We start from the raw sequence: 18872 nt of genomic DNA on the forward strand, positions 1-18872 counted from the left end.
GGATTCCGTTTTCATGTGCTTATTATTGTTTTCAGGTTAATATAAATGGTAATGTTTGGGTTAGGAAAGGGGCAAACAGGTCTTACCTAATTTTGAACCTTCTCAGAAAGTGTAGTTTTAAAATGAGCGGTTGATTGAATCCACACATTACTGTGGGCAGAAGAGGAGTGTCTCTAAGGCTATGTCTAAACTTGGAGCTGGGGTTGTGATTCCCGGCTCTTATAAGCATACTTGTGCTAGCTCTCATAGAGATAAAAACAGTGGTGTAGCCATGATAGCACAGGCCAGCATCTTGAGTACACACCCACGAGGTCCAGGAAGGTTTGTACCTGGGGCAGCTACTCCATGCTGACACTCACCACTGCGTGACCTACCGCAGCTACACTACTAGTTTTAGCTCACTATGTCCTTGAGCACTAGCATGAGCTAGCACTAGCTCCTTGAGCGCTAGCTTCCTGGGAGCAGGGAATCACACACTCTAGCTGCAAGCTAGCTGTAGCTGTGCTTAACAAAATGCAGAACTTTGCTGGCCTTATACAAAACAGTCATTATGATGTTGGATATTGTACTGTGCTTCCCTTGCATTTTTCCATGCGTTTCTCCTTGTTTTAAAGGTGCTGGATGGTTCCCCTATTGAAGTGACATTAGCAAAACCAGTAGACAAAGACAGTTACGTTAGACACACCAGAGGCACAGGGGGACGAGGTACCATGCTACAAGGAGAATACACTTACACATTTGGACATGTGTATGATCCTGCCACAGCCTACCTTGGAGCTCCAGTCTTCTATGCACCTCAGGCCTTCGCGACTATTCCTAACCTTCATTTCCCTGCCACCAAGGGTGACCTCAGCAGTAGGGGCATTATCCGAACTCCATCCATTAGAGGTAACTCCAGCAGCTATGTCTATGGCAACCCAGAAATCTATCTTTGAAATAGCTTTGTAGCTAGAGTAGGAGGTAAATTTATGAAATCAAATATCCATGCACCACATTAAAGCTGGTTCCACTAAGCAGTTTTAAAAACCTTAGGGCATCCATCAGTTTTAACTAAATGGAGAAATTAGCACAAACCACCTCGGATTATATGAGTTGAAGCATATCCCCATCACTCAGGCACTTCAGAGTCCTTCAGAGAGGACCATAATTTGGGGCTGCTCCTGAGTCTTTAATGATCTGAGGAGTGTCTCATGATCATTGTCCTATGGTTCTTCACTATGAAGGAACTCCAGCCCACCCGTTCTTAGGAGTTCCCATTGCTAGCACTGAAACATTCAATAAATCTTCCTGGAACACACAATTGTCTCCCAAATTTCCTGCTTTTCTCAGCTACTTCCTCTTCTTTACACCTACCACAATCTCCATTCACTGGGGCAGATCTATGCATATAGCCCAGCTTTCTATAATTCTGCATAGCCTCAGGTCATGCATCCTTTTAAGAAAGAGACTAAAAGCCTTCATGCACTGCAAAATAGCCACAGTCTTTGGAATCTCTCCTTTAAAAGGGGATGAGAACCTTCAGGCAGGCTAAGCAAACAAAAAATATATATATTCCCTCATCAGCCCAGGAGAAAGCCTAAAGTCTTTTAACAGTCTCTGAATTACTCTTGCTCCAAAGTAAACAAACCCAAAATCCTCCATTTTGTCCCAGGAGGGAAAAAACAAACAAAACAAGAGTTTTCCACTCACAACAGAACTCCTTGCCCACAGCTGGCTGTTGATTCAGTCCCAGAAGCCTAGCAGTTGACTTTTTCCTCCTTTTAGTGGCTCAAGGCTGGATTTCAGGAAAGCTAACTAGTCCCAGGAGCTTCAGTGCTCTGTGTATTGACTCTTACCTCCCCACAACCAGAAAATTTTCTAGTAAGGCCATTACCCTAGTCATCCTGGGGCCCTAAGAAGCATTACAGCATCATTACAGGGAATGACAAATGAACCTCCAAAACAGAGATGAAAACAAGAAAGTGCTTCAGACTGTGCTACAAGAAGTGGCCATAAGCACTAACAGGTTACACTGTCGACATTAAGTATCTTTTCAAGTATGTCGACTACAGAAATCAAAACTGGGGATGGTTTTGTTGCACTATCTTGTTGGTTGGGTTTTAATTTTGAAACAACCAAATGATTGATATTTCAGTGTGGGATCCTATTATATCTCACGCCACAGATTTGGAAATATAGTTCCAATTTTGCTCTATCACAGTGTAGACAAAACATCAACTATTTAACATGATAAAAGGTCATGCTTCTTAGCAGGGTTTTTGTTTTGTTTTGTGTTTTGTTTCCTGCAACAAAACAAAACAAAAACAACAGTCTATTGGAATGGATAGCATAAGAGATTGGTAAAGATAAAGTTAATTTTTGAAAGACTAGAGAGAAGCCTGAATGAAGCCTTCAGTCCGAAACATTCCCAAAACTAAGGTGTGAATGTTACACATGCCCACTTACTTTATAATGTTTTAATTAAATGCTGGGGTGTTCAAAATCCAAATCTTCTCACTCATATCTAGTAGTGACTGAGATCATTAACAACTGACAGAAGATTGATGTCCTAAGTGAAATCAGATGGTGTTCTCAACCCATTTCCAGTTAGAAAGATGTCCTAAAGAAAACAGTTCTCAGTCTGAAGTACTCAGTAGAGTTGATGAGGACTGAATTAACTAACCTAATCTCTAACTCCCCTAGAAGTGATCCCTTCAGAGAAAGATTAAGATACATTGGCTGGATGGTATGGTTTGGGAAATTTGCACTGCTGCTGCCCGTACTTTAGCTTTACTGTGCATATATAAATCTAAAACCCATTAAAATTACATTTGGAAAATGTGTCAAAACTGCCAAATCACTCATTTCACTTTTCCTTAGTATGCTCTCACTTGTTAATCTCCTAAATTCCCAAACAATCCTTCTGAAAGGAACCAGTTGTAATGTGAGAAAACGGTCATTAGTTCAAAGAAGGGGGGGAAATCTATGTATTCTAAATTCATTTAAAATCTTAAATTATACCAATGGGCAGTAATCAATCTAATTTTTAACTGTCCCTGTTACTCTTCAACTGTAAATCAGGTTAGAAACATGGCAAAAAATCAAAAGTAATCTGTGCATTAATTCAATGGAAAGTTAAGCCCTATGTTGACTGAACAGAACAGAGAAGATGGGAAAGTCAGTCAGAAACGACTAGGACATTCCTTCTAACTAAAACATCTCAAGGCACTTTAGGAAAACAATTTAAAAGATATGGGGGTAGAGTTCTGGTTTATATTGATTAAATTATTGATAATCCATAAGAGAAGTGATACCATAGGAATAAGGACAATCTTAGTTATGTACTGTAATCAATTAGAATTTCCTGATTCACCATATCTTCTCATCTGCAATGAATTTTCTAAGGAAACTATGCTGCTCATACCTTGCAGCCTGAAATTACAGGCACTAAACATAAATAAACCCCCCAAGAAGTATGATAAATGCCAGAATGATACAATTGTGTAGGTACTAGCTCTATATTCATGGTATTATTGTATTTTCCTCCAAAGGTAATAAAGAAACTTCCCCTTGCGAGTTCTACTTCGTGGTGAATAGTGTAGCATGAATGTGCAGCAGTTCTCAGTCAGTCAGTGTTCCTACCCATCTTCTTATCAGAAATCAGTGAATGGGGCTAACTTTTCCATTACAGTAAGAATCAGGGTGATTTTCCGGTGATTTGATTCAGTTTAATGCTTCTTACATTCCTAGAAATTTACATGAATGTACCTGTAGGGGCTGCGGGAGTTAGAGGACTAGGAGGACGTGGATACTTGGCTTACACTGGCCTGGGTCGTGGATACCAGGTCAAAGGAGAAAAGAGGGGAGAAGACAAACTCTATGATCTTTTGCCTGGAATGGAGCTTACCCCAATGAACCATATTGCTTTAAAACCACATGGAATTAAACTTGCTCCTCAGGTAGGTACAATAAATTAGGAAAAATTTCTCTGGTCAGACCCATATTAGTCTTCGTTTTAATGCTTTCTGAGCAATACAATAGATTTAGACCCAGTTTGAATGGTTACTTGTTTTGAAAATGCTGATAGTTGATCATAAGTATGTTCACACAGTGATCTGCTCACCTTTGAAAGAGACATTACAGAGAATAACTACAAGTTACCATTGTTAGGCCTAAAGAAGGGTTTTGCTGTTTTAGGGCCTGTTCCAACTATTCTTGAAGACTACACAAGTTGGATTGAAGTTACTTTTACTATCACTTCAGCCCCAGCATATCCTTGGGAGGTGCACTAATAAAGAGATATCTGCTCAGAAATTATTACTGATACGTTTTATTTTTAAAAAACACGTTTAATTTAGGAAGCAATGAAAAACACTTATTAAAACAGAAAAACAAAGAATGGGGACATATTAAAAAAAAGTTTCTGCTTTCCACAGCATATCACAATATTAACATTACATAGCTAGAGGCCTCAAACTATAATAATCATTCCAATATGGTAACAGAATAAAAAATTATTAACTTAAACATGCCCTCAGTTCTCAGCATGTCAGCTCCCATTGACTTTCATAATTTCAATGAGAGTTACTTGCCAGATCCGAGAGCAGAACTTTATGAATACTGTGAAATCTAACATGAAAGACTACTGCTGAGAACCTGAATATTTTCTCAGCAAAGCCTCCTTTTAAAGTTAATGTACTGATCCAATCATTCAGTCCTTGACAAAAGCAGAACTCCTATGGAAGTCACAAAGTTATTTATAGGTAAAACATGCAGGACTGGGCTCAACACAGATAACAAACTTGTTGAAATTAGAGAAAGGCTCAAAACAGAATCCCAGATCAGAACAAAATTACCTGGAATTTTGAGGGTCTGGCCTTCATGATATGATGAGCCCTCTCTCTCTTTAATTGGGCAATGCAAAATTCTCAATTCAGACCATCCTGAATTTTGGGAAAGTTCTGGATTAGATATAAACTTATTGTTATTAATACTTACCATCACAGTAGTACCTACAGGCTAAGGCCAGTCATAAATTTTTTGTCAAAACTATTTTTCAGTGGAGAATTGGGTTTTTGACTAAATGAGTTTTTTGCAAAAAGCTTCTGTTCTCCACAGAAAACTCTGATATTTCATCAAAATATGGAATACCTGAAAACCTAAACATTTCCATTTAAAAATAGCACTGCAGGGCCTGACAGGAGGTGTAGTTCAGGTACCACATGCTCTCATTCTCCTTTATAGACTGGGCTCCCTGGTTGGACGATATCTTCTATGATGCACCACTTAATTCCACATGGTGGGATTTATGCTTCTAAATCAATTAAATGTTTTGGAAAATGTTGCCCTTGATATTTAAAAGTGACACTGCTTATAATAAAAGAGGTCTGTTAATTAGCACAAGAAACATGTAGTAGAATGCATATTCTTGCTAAAATACAGTTGAAAATTTCTCTCTCTCTAATCACAAGTATGACTATGTAAGTCTCCTGAGAATCCTGTGTCCCAGTGCCCAGAGGCTGTTCTTTGATAGTTATAGATGAATTACCTCTAAAGATTTTAAGGATATACAAGAGACAACCTGAAATAGAACTGATACTGACATTTATTTAATATGAAAATCTTCCTGATAAAGTGGTTTCCTTAGGAACATACAAATGTTGTCACAGTGACAAATCCCCTGAGGTGGGCTTAAGTGAATCTAAGCCTGGGACAAACTACGCTGGTGTAATTCATACTTTCTTCAGTATGTAAATTATAACAGTTGAGAAGCAGACTCACTGAGAGCACACTCATATTCAAACATAGTACTTATAGCCCCTTTCACATTACTTCTGCATTTGGCCTACTGAATCTAAAAGAGTCTAGCTGACAGGCTAAGGAGTAAAAAAAAAAAAATTGTTTAGAAGGAAAAACAACTAATACACAGATATAAATTGAAGTACCAAACCCATACTCATGGTGGCAGGATAGAAGAAGGTATAAATGACAGTAGTTTAGATTCACTTTTGAATCTGGTCAATATTATTCATTAATCTAGGTCCATTTCAGAAAGGCTTTAAAGTCAGACCCTTCCAAATTCTGTTTCCTCTCCCCAGCTAAGTTGTTATATATATGCACATGTCTCACATAGGATTTCAATACTGACAGAGCATCTTAAAATGGGCCTAACCAGCTGTTCATAAACTAGCTTTGGGCTATGGTGGCTAATATTTTAAAAGCAGCTTCTAAAATGTTGCCAGCAATTTTTCATATTTAAGATTCTGCATTTGCAATTTTTCATATATAAGTTCTTGCATACACAAACATTTGCCCTTTTGCACACAAGCTACATTTATACATGAGAATCAGGTAGATGCCTAACTACCCAATTTATGAACTCCTGCCATTTGCAAACTCAAATCTGAGTTTGTTATTCAAATAAGAATTTAAAAATGAAATTGAACATATGTAAAATTTTAAATGTGAAAAATCACTAATGTGGTTTTGATGGATGGATTGTGATGCCTTGAAAAACTTGTCCAAAGCAGTGCTATAAGAATGAATATGAGTATGAATAGCCTGCACACATTTATAAAACAAAGATAAGGTCTATCACATTAGAAGAGGGATATTCTTGTGGATAAATCAGATAACAGAATCAGGAGACCTTCCTCTATGACATTTTGAAGTCTATTTACTGCCCTCTGCCTCAATTTCCCCATTTACAAAGAAGTAGAGTTAATACTTTCCCAGCTAAGAAGACAGCAGGGAGGTAAATTTACTAGTGTTTATAAAGCACTTTGAGCAAATTTAAGTGCAAATCATTACAACACTGAACAAACAGTTTAGAGGAGGCAGCCTTGATGAAAATTTAACTGGAAAACTCATGATAGTCTTTTATGCCGTAGTGTGTTTCCATTTTAAGATCACTGAACATGGTATATGGTAGAACTACTTGATCAGGATATGCAAGTGAATGAGGACAGAGACAGCGATGATTTTTAGGCAGCAGGCTGCAACTTTGTTAGTGCTTTTCTCCAATGTTAATCTTTCACCAACCTTGTCCCACATCTCCCAATAACAGGCATATACGTGGGTTCAGTGAGACTTTTACATAGCTCCAATTATATAACCCATAACTCAGAGCAGACTCTCCACTGCCTACCCCAAGGATTCAGCTTGCTTTGCTGAACCTTCTCATCTTCCCCCGCTTCCCCTACAAAGAGGACAGAGGGTACCAAAGAGGGTCTGCACAGATTTATGTACCACTGCCATTTGCAAACTCAAATCTAGTCTCCCTCTTGCCCATAGACCTGGGGTCCACCAGTGAAAGAATTTCAGCTCTTCTGGTCACTGGCCCTTTGGCCTTCTGTCCACACCAGACACTGGCCTCAAGTTGCGATGAACTAACATTCATAAAGTTCCTCAAATGAAATTCCTAAATCCTATACCTATTTAACCTGAATATGCCTTCCCAATACTATGAGGAAGGCAAAAAACTCCATTAGGCCATAGCCAAATTGGCCCCAGTGGCAAAAATTCCTTCCTGAACTTTTAAACAAGTAATTAGTCAGACCCAAAACAACATAAAAACACAGTTCCTATGTTATATAACTATCAGGAGGGAGGGTGGGTGAGTTTAGCTAAACATGGGGCAAGAGGCCTGATAAATCCTGTACAGGGGTTTAAGTACATGATTGTGGGAAGCAAGAACCAATCACCTTGCATCTCCCTTGTTGGCTGATGAGCAGCAGAGCACCCAAGGGGATATGGGGCCTTCCCCTGTAGACACTCCCCCTTTAATTCTAAAGCCAGCTGGCACCTTGAGGATCCAATCAAGATTCCTATCCATAAAACTGGTGGATAACATTGTCCGAACAAACAACTGGCTTGGGCATCATTAATAGAAAGCTATGTAGAAAGTGAGCCCTAGTAGGACTCTTAATTATCAGTATTAAGACTGATTTGGGACACTCTATATATTCAGTGATTTGGAAGACGGAATATAAAGTAGGGTGATAACATTTGAGTACAATGATTTATTTTGTGGACTAATCAATGCAAAGGAAGAGGGCAATACCATTTAGAATTTCTGTTACAGACCAGGAGCATCAGCAAGCAAGTAGCCTCTGCAGTAAACTGGGCAGAAAAGTAACTTAAATAGGTTTTAGGCAAATAATTTGGAGAGGGATACACCCCCACTATTCATTCACTACACACAACTAAGCAGGAGAAGGAGAGAAAAAGTGAAGGATAATACAGTCGCAATTCTTTAACAGACATTAAAAATGCAGAATTCTGGAGTGCATAAATGGGTTAATGAATAGAAGTCAAAAGAAATTATTCCAATGCTGCATCAAAGTAAAACAGTTAATGGGCTAAACTGAAAATACATCAGATTCAGTGGGGTAACAATTATCTTCATGAAATAATTGATGGTTGAATGTTTAAGTTGCTTACACTATTCCTAGATTTTATGACCCTTTAAACACCCAAAACTTCTCTGTGTGTGTGTATATAGTTATATATATAGCTAAGAATTTGGAGCATATAATCTACAGATGAAAACTCATGGAAAGCAATGTATTTTTGCAGCAGGTAGTGCCAGAGATGGGCCGGAACATTAAAATGTGGTTGTAACTGGTATACATTTTTCTCGTTTAGGTCTTAGAAGAAATCTGCCAGAAAAATAACTGGGGACAACCTGTTTATCAGCTTCATTCTGCAATTGGCCAGGACCAAAGACAACTATTCCTATATAAAATCACTATTCCTGCCCTTGCCAGCCAGAATCCCGCTATGTATGTAACTATTTCATTTTGTATGGCTTTTAATCAGTTTTTAAAATTTTCTATTTATTCAGCATCATTGCTAGAAACAACTACATAGACCACTATTTATATTAATTTTAGATTTGGAGAGGAAGGATAAAGTTCTACATTGAACAAAATATTAGATAGCTACTCATTCGGTATGCACTATCCATCCTGTCTACTGAATGAGGCAAGAGTCCTGTGGAAAAAATAGTATATGATCAGGTAATTAAAGGCTGTATCAGAGCATTTGTATAAGGGAGACAAAATTAAAGTTGCACAGGCAACCTTAAAAATTAGGAAATGCCAGAATTAGGTGCTTGACTTTTCAACCTTAATAATGTTTTTAAATAGTTTTTGCTGGGTAATTTCTGAGGATTTTTAAAAAGCAAACTGAATAAACAGAAAATCCATCAAGTGGCATCATAGTGATACCCACATGGTTCATCAGCAGGTTTGGAACCTTTAGACCCACCTCACAGACTTCTGTCACCTGAGCTAATAGCAGTAGTGGGCTGTTATGCTCTACATGAACCAGCACTAGAGGAGGATTTATCACACACACTGCTAGTGGGTTTCACAGGTATTTGCTGACACCAGAGGAATGGTGAGACTCAGGAACCTTGGATTCTATTCCCCAGTCTGGAGGGGAATGTTCTGTAGAGGGCTCAAACTTTTCTGCCTATTCTCCTCAAGCTTGACTGTTTCTGCCTTATCCCCTCCAACTTGCCCCTGTCCAAGTTCAACTCTTCCACACCCTAGCTACTCATCCCAGTCTCCTTATCTACCCAATCCCAGTCTCCACTCCCCGGCTTCTCATACCAGTCCCAGGCCTCTTGCCCAGCTAGCTGTAGTCTTCCCCCTCCCAGGCTCAATCTCCCCCGAGTTCCTTTTCCCCAGACTTTTGTCCAGCCAGTCTCAGGGGCTGAGGCGACAGAGACAGATTAGCTGAGGGGTGAGGAGGGAGGGAGGTCTGCAGGTTTTGCATCTGTTGTTCTGGCAGGAGCTGGTGCCACTCTGAGTTGGTGTGTCCTGGTCTGTGAGGAGTTTGTGTCTGATCCTTAGAATACAAAAAACAGCTAATGTTTTATTTCTGGTTCATAGACATCCCTTCACACCTCCTAAGCTTAGTGCATATGTTGATGAAGCCAAGACCTATGCTGCAGAATATACTCTTCAGACCCTGGGCATTCCCACAGAGGGAGCAGAGACTCCTGCTACAGCTCCTGCTTTTCCAGGTATGTGAAGGTCTGTACTGAGATGCTCTTCTGAAGATATATTTTTGTTAGGTACTTAATTACATATAGCAGGATTGCAGGCGTGTTCAGATTCAAATCTACTGAATGGAAATGCACATATTGTCTATCTGTCTACATATCCGTGCATCCATTCCTGTCCCTTATTTGTGGAGAACACAATATAATACTCTGGGTTATGATAGTTTGCTGGCATAAGAATGCATGTTTTCAAATGATGTACTATGACTTCACTGTAGGATCAAGTGAGAGGGGATGGGAGGAGAAAATTTGTTTAAAAAAGTATTGGAGATGGGCTTGAGCTATAAACTATAATCTACATCAGAACTTCCTCAAAGTTGGGAGTGTTTGGAGCTACAGTTTTGATTTGACCCACAAGAGAAATGAGGGCAGTCACTAAATTTAGGTCCTAATCCAAATTTTCCCAAAATTCAAAAGCATTAGGACTCATTATTCCAGTCTGGGGGCCCATCTCTGATAAATAGCTTTAATAACTAGCCAAAATGGCTCGGAAAATTGTGGAAAATGTCACACAGAAACACAAATCCAATTTATAGACACTGCATTTACACTGTTCTCCACTGTGAATGTAGTTCTGAGATCCTGGGAATGCCTTGAGCCAAACTGCACACAAAGCATGCATTAATCATACTACTGAATTTTTTGCAGTGTCTTGAGGACAGATTCAATAATTTATATATATATATATATATATATATATATATATATATATATATATATATATCCAGATTCCTGCCACAGAAGTCCACAAAAGCCACAGAAAAATCAATTTGTCTGGGTTTGTGAAGGCTTCCGCAGCATGTAAGCCAAATGGACTTTTTATTGAATCCAGTCCCTACTTACTGCTTAATTATAATATCTCCCTTTCTTTCACCCACCCTTTTTATTTGTCTTGGAAACTTGACAAATACACGTACATTAACTTTTCAGCCTGCAACACATTTGACTTGCCGTTATATTTCCATAATTTTCTGAATACTAAGTTAGGCATGTGGGGATAAATCTTGCTTTCAAATGTGCGTGCCTTCAGAGGAGCATGAAGTATCACTCGTGAACAAAGATTCTTAGTCAATGATGGCTGAAAGCCTGCAGATCCCAGTCCACGTGCATTTATTCGCTTTACTTCTGGCATGGATATGGACTTCTCTTCTCATTCATGTGATTCAATTGCGTCACAGTGAATGGAGTGGGAGTTGATACGGACATAATCAGTACACACATATATATTAAAGCGGAGCAAAAAATTGGAATTTCTGTCCCATTTTTTTCTGTCCTCAATCAGGTCAAAAAGTTGAAAAATCAGCATTTTTTATTAAATAAAAACTTAGAAAAATTTCAGTTCAGAAATGAATGTTTGGGCAATTTTGATCAAAAACAAAAAATTTCAACACTCTCAAATTTAAATATTTCCTTTTGGTTTGTTGAACTGACCAAAAATACTTCATTTTGAGCGAGTTCCAGATTAAATTGTATTTCCTTATTTTGGTGCATTGCCTCATGGGAATTGTCGTTCTGATTGCCTGATCCTCTCCACTGTCCCCTATAGGCTAGGCTCCCTGGTGTGCCTACATTTTCCATGATACACCACACCCTTTGGTCAGAGGGGAAACAATGCTGCATCATGGGAGATTATGGACTGCAGTTTAATATTGACTTAATTCTAAACAAAAGGTTTTGTGTCAGTTCAACAAATGAAAATATTTTGATTCTGGTCTAACCAACCCAAAATGAAATATTATGGTGGTTCAGTTTTCTTGATAAAATATCAAAAAAATTCAGCAAACTCAAAAGTTTTACACAGAACATTTCAAATTTTGGAAACTGTATTTTCTGTTGAAAAATCATTCAGGTGGAAAATTCTCTGTACCAGACCTCTCAATAGCCCTGGCTTTTGCAAGACTGTCCCCCTTTGACCCCCAAAACCCCTGTCCTGGCTGAAGTAGCTACTGTCCTATGGGACTGGCTGGGCTCAGCGATCTGCTCCAGGCTTTGTAACCTGGCCCCTGGTGCATGGGGTTGCAACACTGCTCACATGGGGCCCAGCCCTCCCAATAGTCTTGCTGCTCTTGAACTCCGCCCCAGGGGCCACATGCAAGTCCTCTCCACAGCCTCCCACCTAACCCCAGGATCAGTACCTGAACCCCTCCCTGGAACCCCCCGTTCCTGGGACCACCCGCTTTAGCCCATCCCACTTGAGCCACTTGACAAGCTGTGGAGGTGTGCTATATAGCCATATGAAGCGTAATTTCCACTATTTTCCCAAGTTTATGTATTGGAAATATCTCTCTTCTCTACATGATGTTACTTATACACACACACACATTTTGAGAGGAGACTGCGGTAGCGAATAAGCATGATTGAATGGTAGTATGTAATTCCATCATTTATACAGATTTCTGCTCATGAAACCTGACCGGGAACATCCTTGTGCTACAGATATCTGTCTTGTCCTCCATATGCCAAGTGTGAAGTAGAGTATATAGGCCTATAGTAACATCCTTAGTTTAGAGATAACCAAATACTGGGGAAAAATCATTCAGTGAATAACAGGGTGGGGGAAAAGTTGGGAAATGATGTGTTCTACAGATTCTTTTTGAAAACTTTGGTAACTAGCTATACCAAAATTGTCACTGTCCAATATGACTACAAAGTAGAGAAAATTATCGTTTATAATAACATCTGATAAACACAGACATCAGAACAAGTAAGTATATTTAATCTGACAAATATACTGTTACCATTGACAATGAAATCTCCACCTGTTTATGTAATCGTGTAGACGAAAGGATGGTTATCAGCTATATCATGCTCTGCAGGTACATTTGCATCAAAATGCATTTTTGTGTCTGTTTTTCATTGCAGGATACACCATTGCTAATCCAGCTGCTACTGTACCAGTTACACAACTAAAACAAGCAGTGACGCTGGGACAAGATTTAGCACCTTACGCAACGTATGAAGCCTACCCTGCCTTTGCAGTAGCTACTCGTAGTGATGGTTATGGAACGTTTTGAGAGACTGTTTTGTTTTTTTTTAAATCAACGTTTTCTTTTAATCAAGTGCGGCAAGAGGCTAGCTCAGTGTGATAATTATTGTGACCTCATGATTTTAAACTAATCTATTGTCCAAACTTAGATTTAGTGATAGTTTTATACTTCTAGATTGATAGTTTTACAATGGAACATATACCAAAACAAATTTTAAAAATCAATTTTTCGCACTGGAAAAAAAACAACAACAAATTACCTTGGCCCAGGAAAAAGTTCTTAAAGGTTCTCAGGTATATATTACTGTGTGTGTTTACAAACAATAATCCATGCCGAACACAGAAATATTCCCAATTATGTAGCGACTTTAGAGCTTGAAAAGCAGTTAGACATCTCAGATGAGCAAGCTATGTTTTCATACCCATATTCGTGATGCATAGCAAGACTTAAAAGCATAAAGGGGGGCAGTTAGGCACCCAACTCCCACAATTTTTTTAAGTCTCCCCCTAATTCCTCAGGGGCGCAAGTGGGCTATACACAGTGGGGAGAGGAGCAAAAAGGAGTTAGAACAGAATCCTCTTTGCAGGCTGCCGAGTGGTAGTGTTGCACCTCAACCACTACTGTATGACATGAATGGTCGGTGGGATCACTGTCCTTCCCCTTGAGAAACACAGAAAACCTCTCACGCCATTCTACAAAACAATTCACTTCCTCCGCATAATAAAGCTCCGATGCTATCCCCAGCCAAGCCTGTGTTCGCTGGCTACCACCCCAGTCCAGTACCTAATTGCCTGGCTCTCCCCAACTAGCTACATTATGTCTCATTCTCTGTTTTTCTTTCTTCCTCTCAGCTGTGTGTATGGATAGGAGGGGCTTTTTGTGTCCTTGGATACCTCTTTTGAACTTGTACCTCATTCACATAAGCCAATCGGGAGTTGATTCTCTGCCTGCTCATCCATAAGCGTAATGAGTTAGATGTGCCCTTACCATGCCTAACTTTCATGAGCCAATGTTGGCCCATGTACACCTCCACCCACCTAGAAAATCCTCCTATATCCTAGGTCAAGCAGACAATGTGTGAAATTTAAGGCAACCCTGTGTGCACAGAGGTCCTGCACACAACTTTGCTTCCTTTGAAAATCATATATGAGCCTATCTTCCATATAAACACTAGATTAGAGACATTAAATGCTCGTTTAGGTATCTAAAATGTTTTGACAACTCTGGCCAATATATCAAAGGCCAGGTTGAAACTGACAGCAAAAGCTGGTTTTCACACATTTAGCAGAAAAATCTGATATGCTTATTTATGTGCATTTCAGAGCTGATTTGATGTTTAATGTAGTGGATAGGTTTCAGTCACTGGAGTTTTCTCTATCCTCTTGTAGTGCTCAGGTCTGTATAGAAGAAGGCAAAATCTCAATAAAATAATGTAGTATTTTCAGTTCCCATCCCTTTTCCCTAGAGAGTAAATAATTTAGAAAAGCATCCCGTAACTACTTATGGTGAAATCCAAAAAAGGGCTTGTTTATCGTGGCTGATTTTCAGTTAAACCAGCCCATGAGAATTCAGAAGTGAGATTTAATCATCATGCTTGCTAAACCTCTCTGAAGGTCACTGTCCTTCTAGTGCAAATCATCTCTTTGGGACAAATTCACCGCAGGTGTAAGCAAGTTCTTGGAATTACACCCTCTTACACTAGCAGTTAATTACCTATTATCCCTGAGAGCATTGTCCTCTACTATAAAAATTATACTAAGAGAAATTTAAAGCCATGTAAAATGTAAGAAAATGGAACTTTGGAGAAAGCTGTGTGTTCATCAACAGTTTAGCATGACGCTGAAGCCATGTCAAAGTTGCATTATAATTTAAACCAATAGAACTTTTATGGCCTTTTGGCCAAAATCCAGTGAAGTATCAATTTAATAACTGAAATATCATCTGTTGCAGTCTATAGCCGGCCCTTGACTAATTAATTGAACAATATGTTTTCCCCTTATATTTATTAGTCTTGTAACAAGTATGGCAAGGGTTTGTGCAGTGCCTGGTCTTATTACAATTTCTGAGGGTTGCAAGTTGATGGTGATCTTTTGAACCTCCCAAAAGCCATTGTACATATGCCTTTCAAGTTTCTTAAAAATCAGCTGTTGAAACGATCTGATGTCTCCATTAGCCTGAGGAGCCAGAGTCTATAGGCTATAAAATGACATTATATCATACAGGCAAGCTTTGGTGATATTAAAATTCCCCTTTGATTTACAGCATGGGAGAATCATCCTTTCATTGAAATATCAGTCACCTCAAACCTACCCAGGAATAACCATCTCCTCTCCAACAAGTGAAAAGACTGAGGTATAGCACACATCTTTTAATCACACCCAAATGTGGAGAGCTTCCAACTGTAAGATACTGCATTCCAATTCCTGAGGGGACAATATGGCAGACTGGTCTTTCTGAGCATCTCAGAAAGCTTGCATTCTCCTTTCACATGATCTTTCTATGGGATGTAGAGCCTATAATGCATACTGTAGCCACACAGACCCTCCTAGTTTGTATCCCATGGTACCCCTTTGGTACTCACTTCACTTTAAGCCTAGTGAGTCAACACTAGTTATGAAATTGTATACTCAGAAAGCTGCAACATTTCTGAGAAGATAAGACCAAAGGAGTTTGCTGAATATGAGACTTGATCTTTTTACTACTGTAAATATGCAAACGTTATAGAAAATGTAGGGCTCTTTGGTTCCAGACATATCACACAGAAGTGTACCTGAGGCATCAGATCTGGACCCACCTGTCCCAAAATTCAAGAGGGTCCATATATGAGGTTTTGGTTTGCGCCCATTTTTAGTTAATAAAACTTGAGCTAAGACTAAACTATACTAAATTACAGACGTTGCACCTAATTAACATCAATAATTTGCAGTGCTTGAAATGAAATGAAATAATCAGCAAGAAAACACACTGCAGATTGTTTGTAGGGTGAGGTGCAAGAACCAGACACAATACAGTTGTGCAGCGGCAGACAATAGCAATCACACTGTACAACACACACTTGCTTTTCTAGACACAAAGTACTGCCTTGTAAGGTGCTCTGATGACAACTGACTTCACTCTAACAGGATGCTCTTGAGACAATGCTACAGTTTGCACATATAAGAGCAGAATCAGAAAGCTTAACCTATGGTCCTGGATTTCTAGGTTTTCCTTATTAGGTGAACTGTAAATGTTACTCTATGCATATGAAATCAAGAAAAATAAGTCCGCACCCAAATCTCTCTTCCTTGAAAAAATCATATATTTTATTGCACGATTAGGAGTATGAAGCAATTATAAGTTCAAAACTAGTAGAATTCAAAATGCAGAGACAGACAGAGAGCGCAATAAGTTATTATTCAAAATAATTCAGTACTAGTCTCTCTTTAGTGACAAAATGTCATGCGTGTTAATAAATGGTTATTAAGGTCCCCATAGATAATAGTTTTAGTACAGAGAGAAAGCAAGGTTACAATATCTCAGTCTATATCTCAACGTTATCCATGAATACCTTCCATTATTAATGGAGAGGATTTACACTGTCAGATTTTCATATTGTAGTCACCAATCATTTTTTTAATGCCACTATTTCAGCTACGCATCTTCTCCATCAAAGAGCAAAACAAGAACTTTCACCACCTTTCACCCTCTGACACACTGGTCACATGAGAGGCACTCAGTGCTAAAAAATTACCTGATCCTGCCTGCACCCAGTGTAGTTAAGAGTGTTGCCTTGATTTCAATGAGAAATGGATTAGGCCCCAAATCTGTAAACCAGTATATGTGAAACAACGACACTGTGAAAATTATTTTGCTTTTCTAAGTAGAGTTTTTAATATATATAAAGCTCTTCAAAGCACATTGGTATATGAAATACCGTTTACTAGATTAGTAACAGTTAAGTGTTTATATTTACTTTTTTCTCGTATTTTTGTTGACTTACTTGTAGTAGTAATGGAACAAATGTATAAATTGTATAGTCTCTAATGCTATTAGTCTACCTATTCCTGCAGTGTTTTGCAACTTTGTTATAGAGAGACAGGGATCACTCTTCTAAGCCCTAATCACTCTTTTAAATGTATATGCTCTATGGAATTTATATAGGAAACTTAAAGGGACACTGTCAAGATATTTGTAATCATTTTTAAAACTCTTGCTTTTTCTTTTTAGTTCATTATTCTCTGTAACCCACTGGAGGCTTGAGAGTAAACTATGTTTTTAACATTGGGCCTGCTACAGTGGCATTGAAACCCATTTGCCCTGGACTACAATGGGAGCAGAATCAGGCCTATTTCCTTTCCACCCATCACACCCATGCCCTGGTTTGGCATCATAAGATTGCTTATCCATGCTGTTTCCAGCTTCCAGGTTGTTTGTTCATTTTAAGGTTTAAAGCATTAGCTTTGGTAAGAAAAACAATAGTTTATATATATTTATGGTCTGATTCTGATTGCATTCGCAACAGATATACACCCATGTAGTTCCACTGAGTTCAATGGCATTATTCTTGATTTAGGCCAGCATGAAAGGAGAATCAAGCGCATTGGCTTTGCAAAGTTTGTAGGAAGGAGGACGGCTTTATCACTTAGAATGAGGAACCCTGCTTTTGGCAAGTCACTTAATGCCTTTGTGCTCACTTTCTTTATCTGTAAAACTTGCCTAATAAAACTGTCCTTTCCCCTTCTTCATAGATTAAATTCATTAATGTCTATAAAGCACGTTAGTATCTTCAGATAGAGAGTGGTATCTAAGTGCAAAGTACTCATATATAAAAGGGGACACAAAATCATTTGGGGTTTACCCATCTTGGCAGTATCCCTTTAAGGATTTTTGGAAAACAAAAGGGAAATTACACTGTTTGTCAATTCTTTGGTGCCCCCTAGTCTCTAGAGTGTCATATTAATTTAGTTCATTGTTGTATTGTCAAAAGCTTATTCATATGTCAGAGTCACTGAAACGAATTGGGCCCCAGTCCTGCTCTTCTTAGGTGAGGTAAAACTCTCATTAACTTCAGTGGATGTTTTGCCTGAATAAAAAGTGCAAGATCTGGCCACATTTGTGAAAGTTCAGTTCTTCTGTAACTGCTGGAGCTAACGAGCTTATTTCTATTTATACACTTTAGACACTATCTCATTAACGTGATTTAAAAAAAACCATGGCATTCTCCTCTGCAATTGCTACAGAATTGTTTGCTTGCAGAGAATGACAGCACTGCATGGAAACCATTTAAGCCCAGCCATTGTACTCAGAGGTTTAAATAATTAATAGTACTGTTGGTGTTTTAGCTCAATTTTCTCTTATACATATCCGTTTTAAATCATTTTTAGCAATGATACACTCGTGAAAATTGCCAAGAACTAATGTACCCATACATCTACTATTAGTGAAAAAGGCTACTGTCAGTAAAAAAATGTTTCTCCCTTTCATTTGTTAAATAACTATATACTTCTTTTTTTCCAGCTATTTATATAAGGTAAGTTATAACAGGTGCCAAAGCAAAGAGACAGGAACAGTATTAAAAAGTGTGTGCATAAAGCACTTATTTTTGTACTTTTAGTACAATATTTGTATAGAGTTCTATACTGTGAAATGTAATAAAAATCATACCATCCATTTACTGGAAAGGCAATCATCTGTTTTGAAAAAATAAAATAAAATAAAATTGCCATCTAAGAATCAGGAATTCAAGGGAAATTGTAAATTGGATTAAATACTGTGAAGCAATTTTGTAATTCTAGGCTCATCACAGAGCATTAACTGGACTTTGAAATATCATTAAACTTTCTAAACTAACCTGA

At 38.5% G+C, this 18872-nt stretch overlaps 1 protein-coding gene across 2 annotated transcripts in view; it reads left to right on the top strand.

The window, feature by feature from the left end:
- The window catches only part of A1CF (APOBEC1 complementation factor), a 49821-nt gene extending 30949 nt beyond the window's left edge, over positions 1-18872 (top strand). The window contains exons 8-12 of one of the 2 annotated variants that reach the window (XM_043551955.1): positions 615-888; positions 3730-3938; positions 8626-8762; positions 9879-10012; positions 12914-18872. In XM_043551955.1, coding sequence (XP_043407890.1) covers positions 615-888; positions 3730-3938; positions 8626-8762; positions 9879-10012; positions 12914-13065 — 906 coding nt within the window. In that variant the 3' untranslated portion in view covers positions 13066-18872. The remainder of the gene's footprint in view (positions 1-614; positions 889-3729; positions 3939-8625; positions 8763-9878; positions 10013-12913) is intronic. The other variant, XM_027833726.3, reaches the window with a different exon arrangement.

Source organism: Chelonia mydas, chromosome 7, assembly GCF_015237465.2.
Source record: "Chelonia mydas isolate rCheMyd1 chromosome 7, rCheMyd1.pri.v2, whole genome shotgun sequence".
Classification (NCBI taxonomy): Eukaryota; Metazoa; Chordata; order Testudines; family Cheloniidae; genus Chelonia; species Chelonia mydas.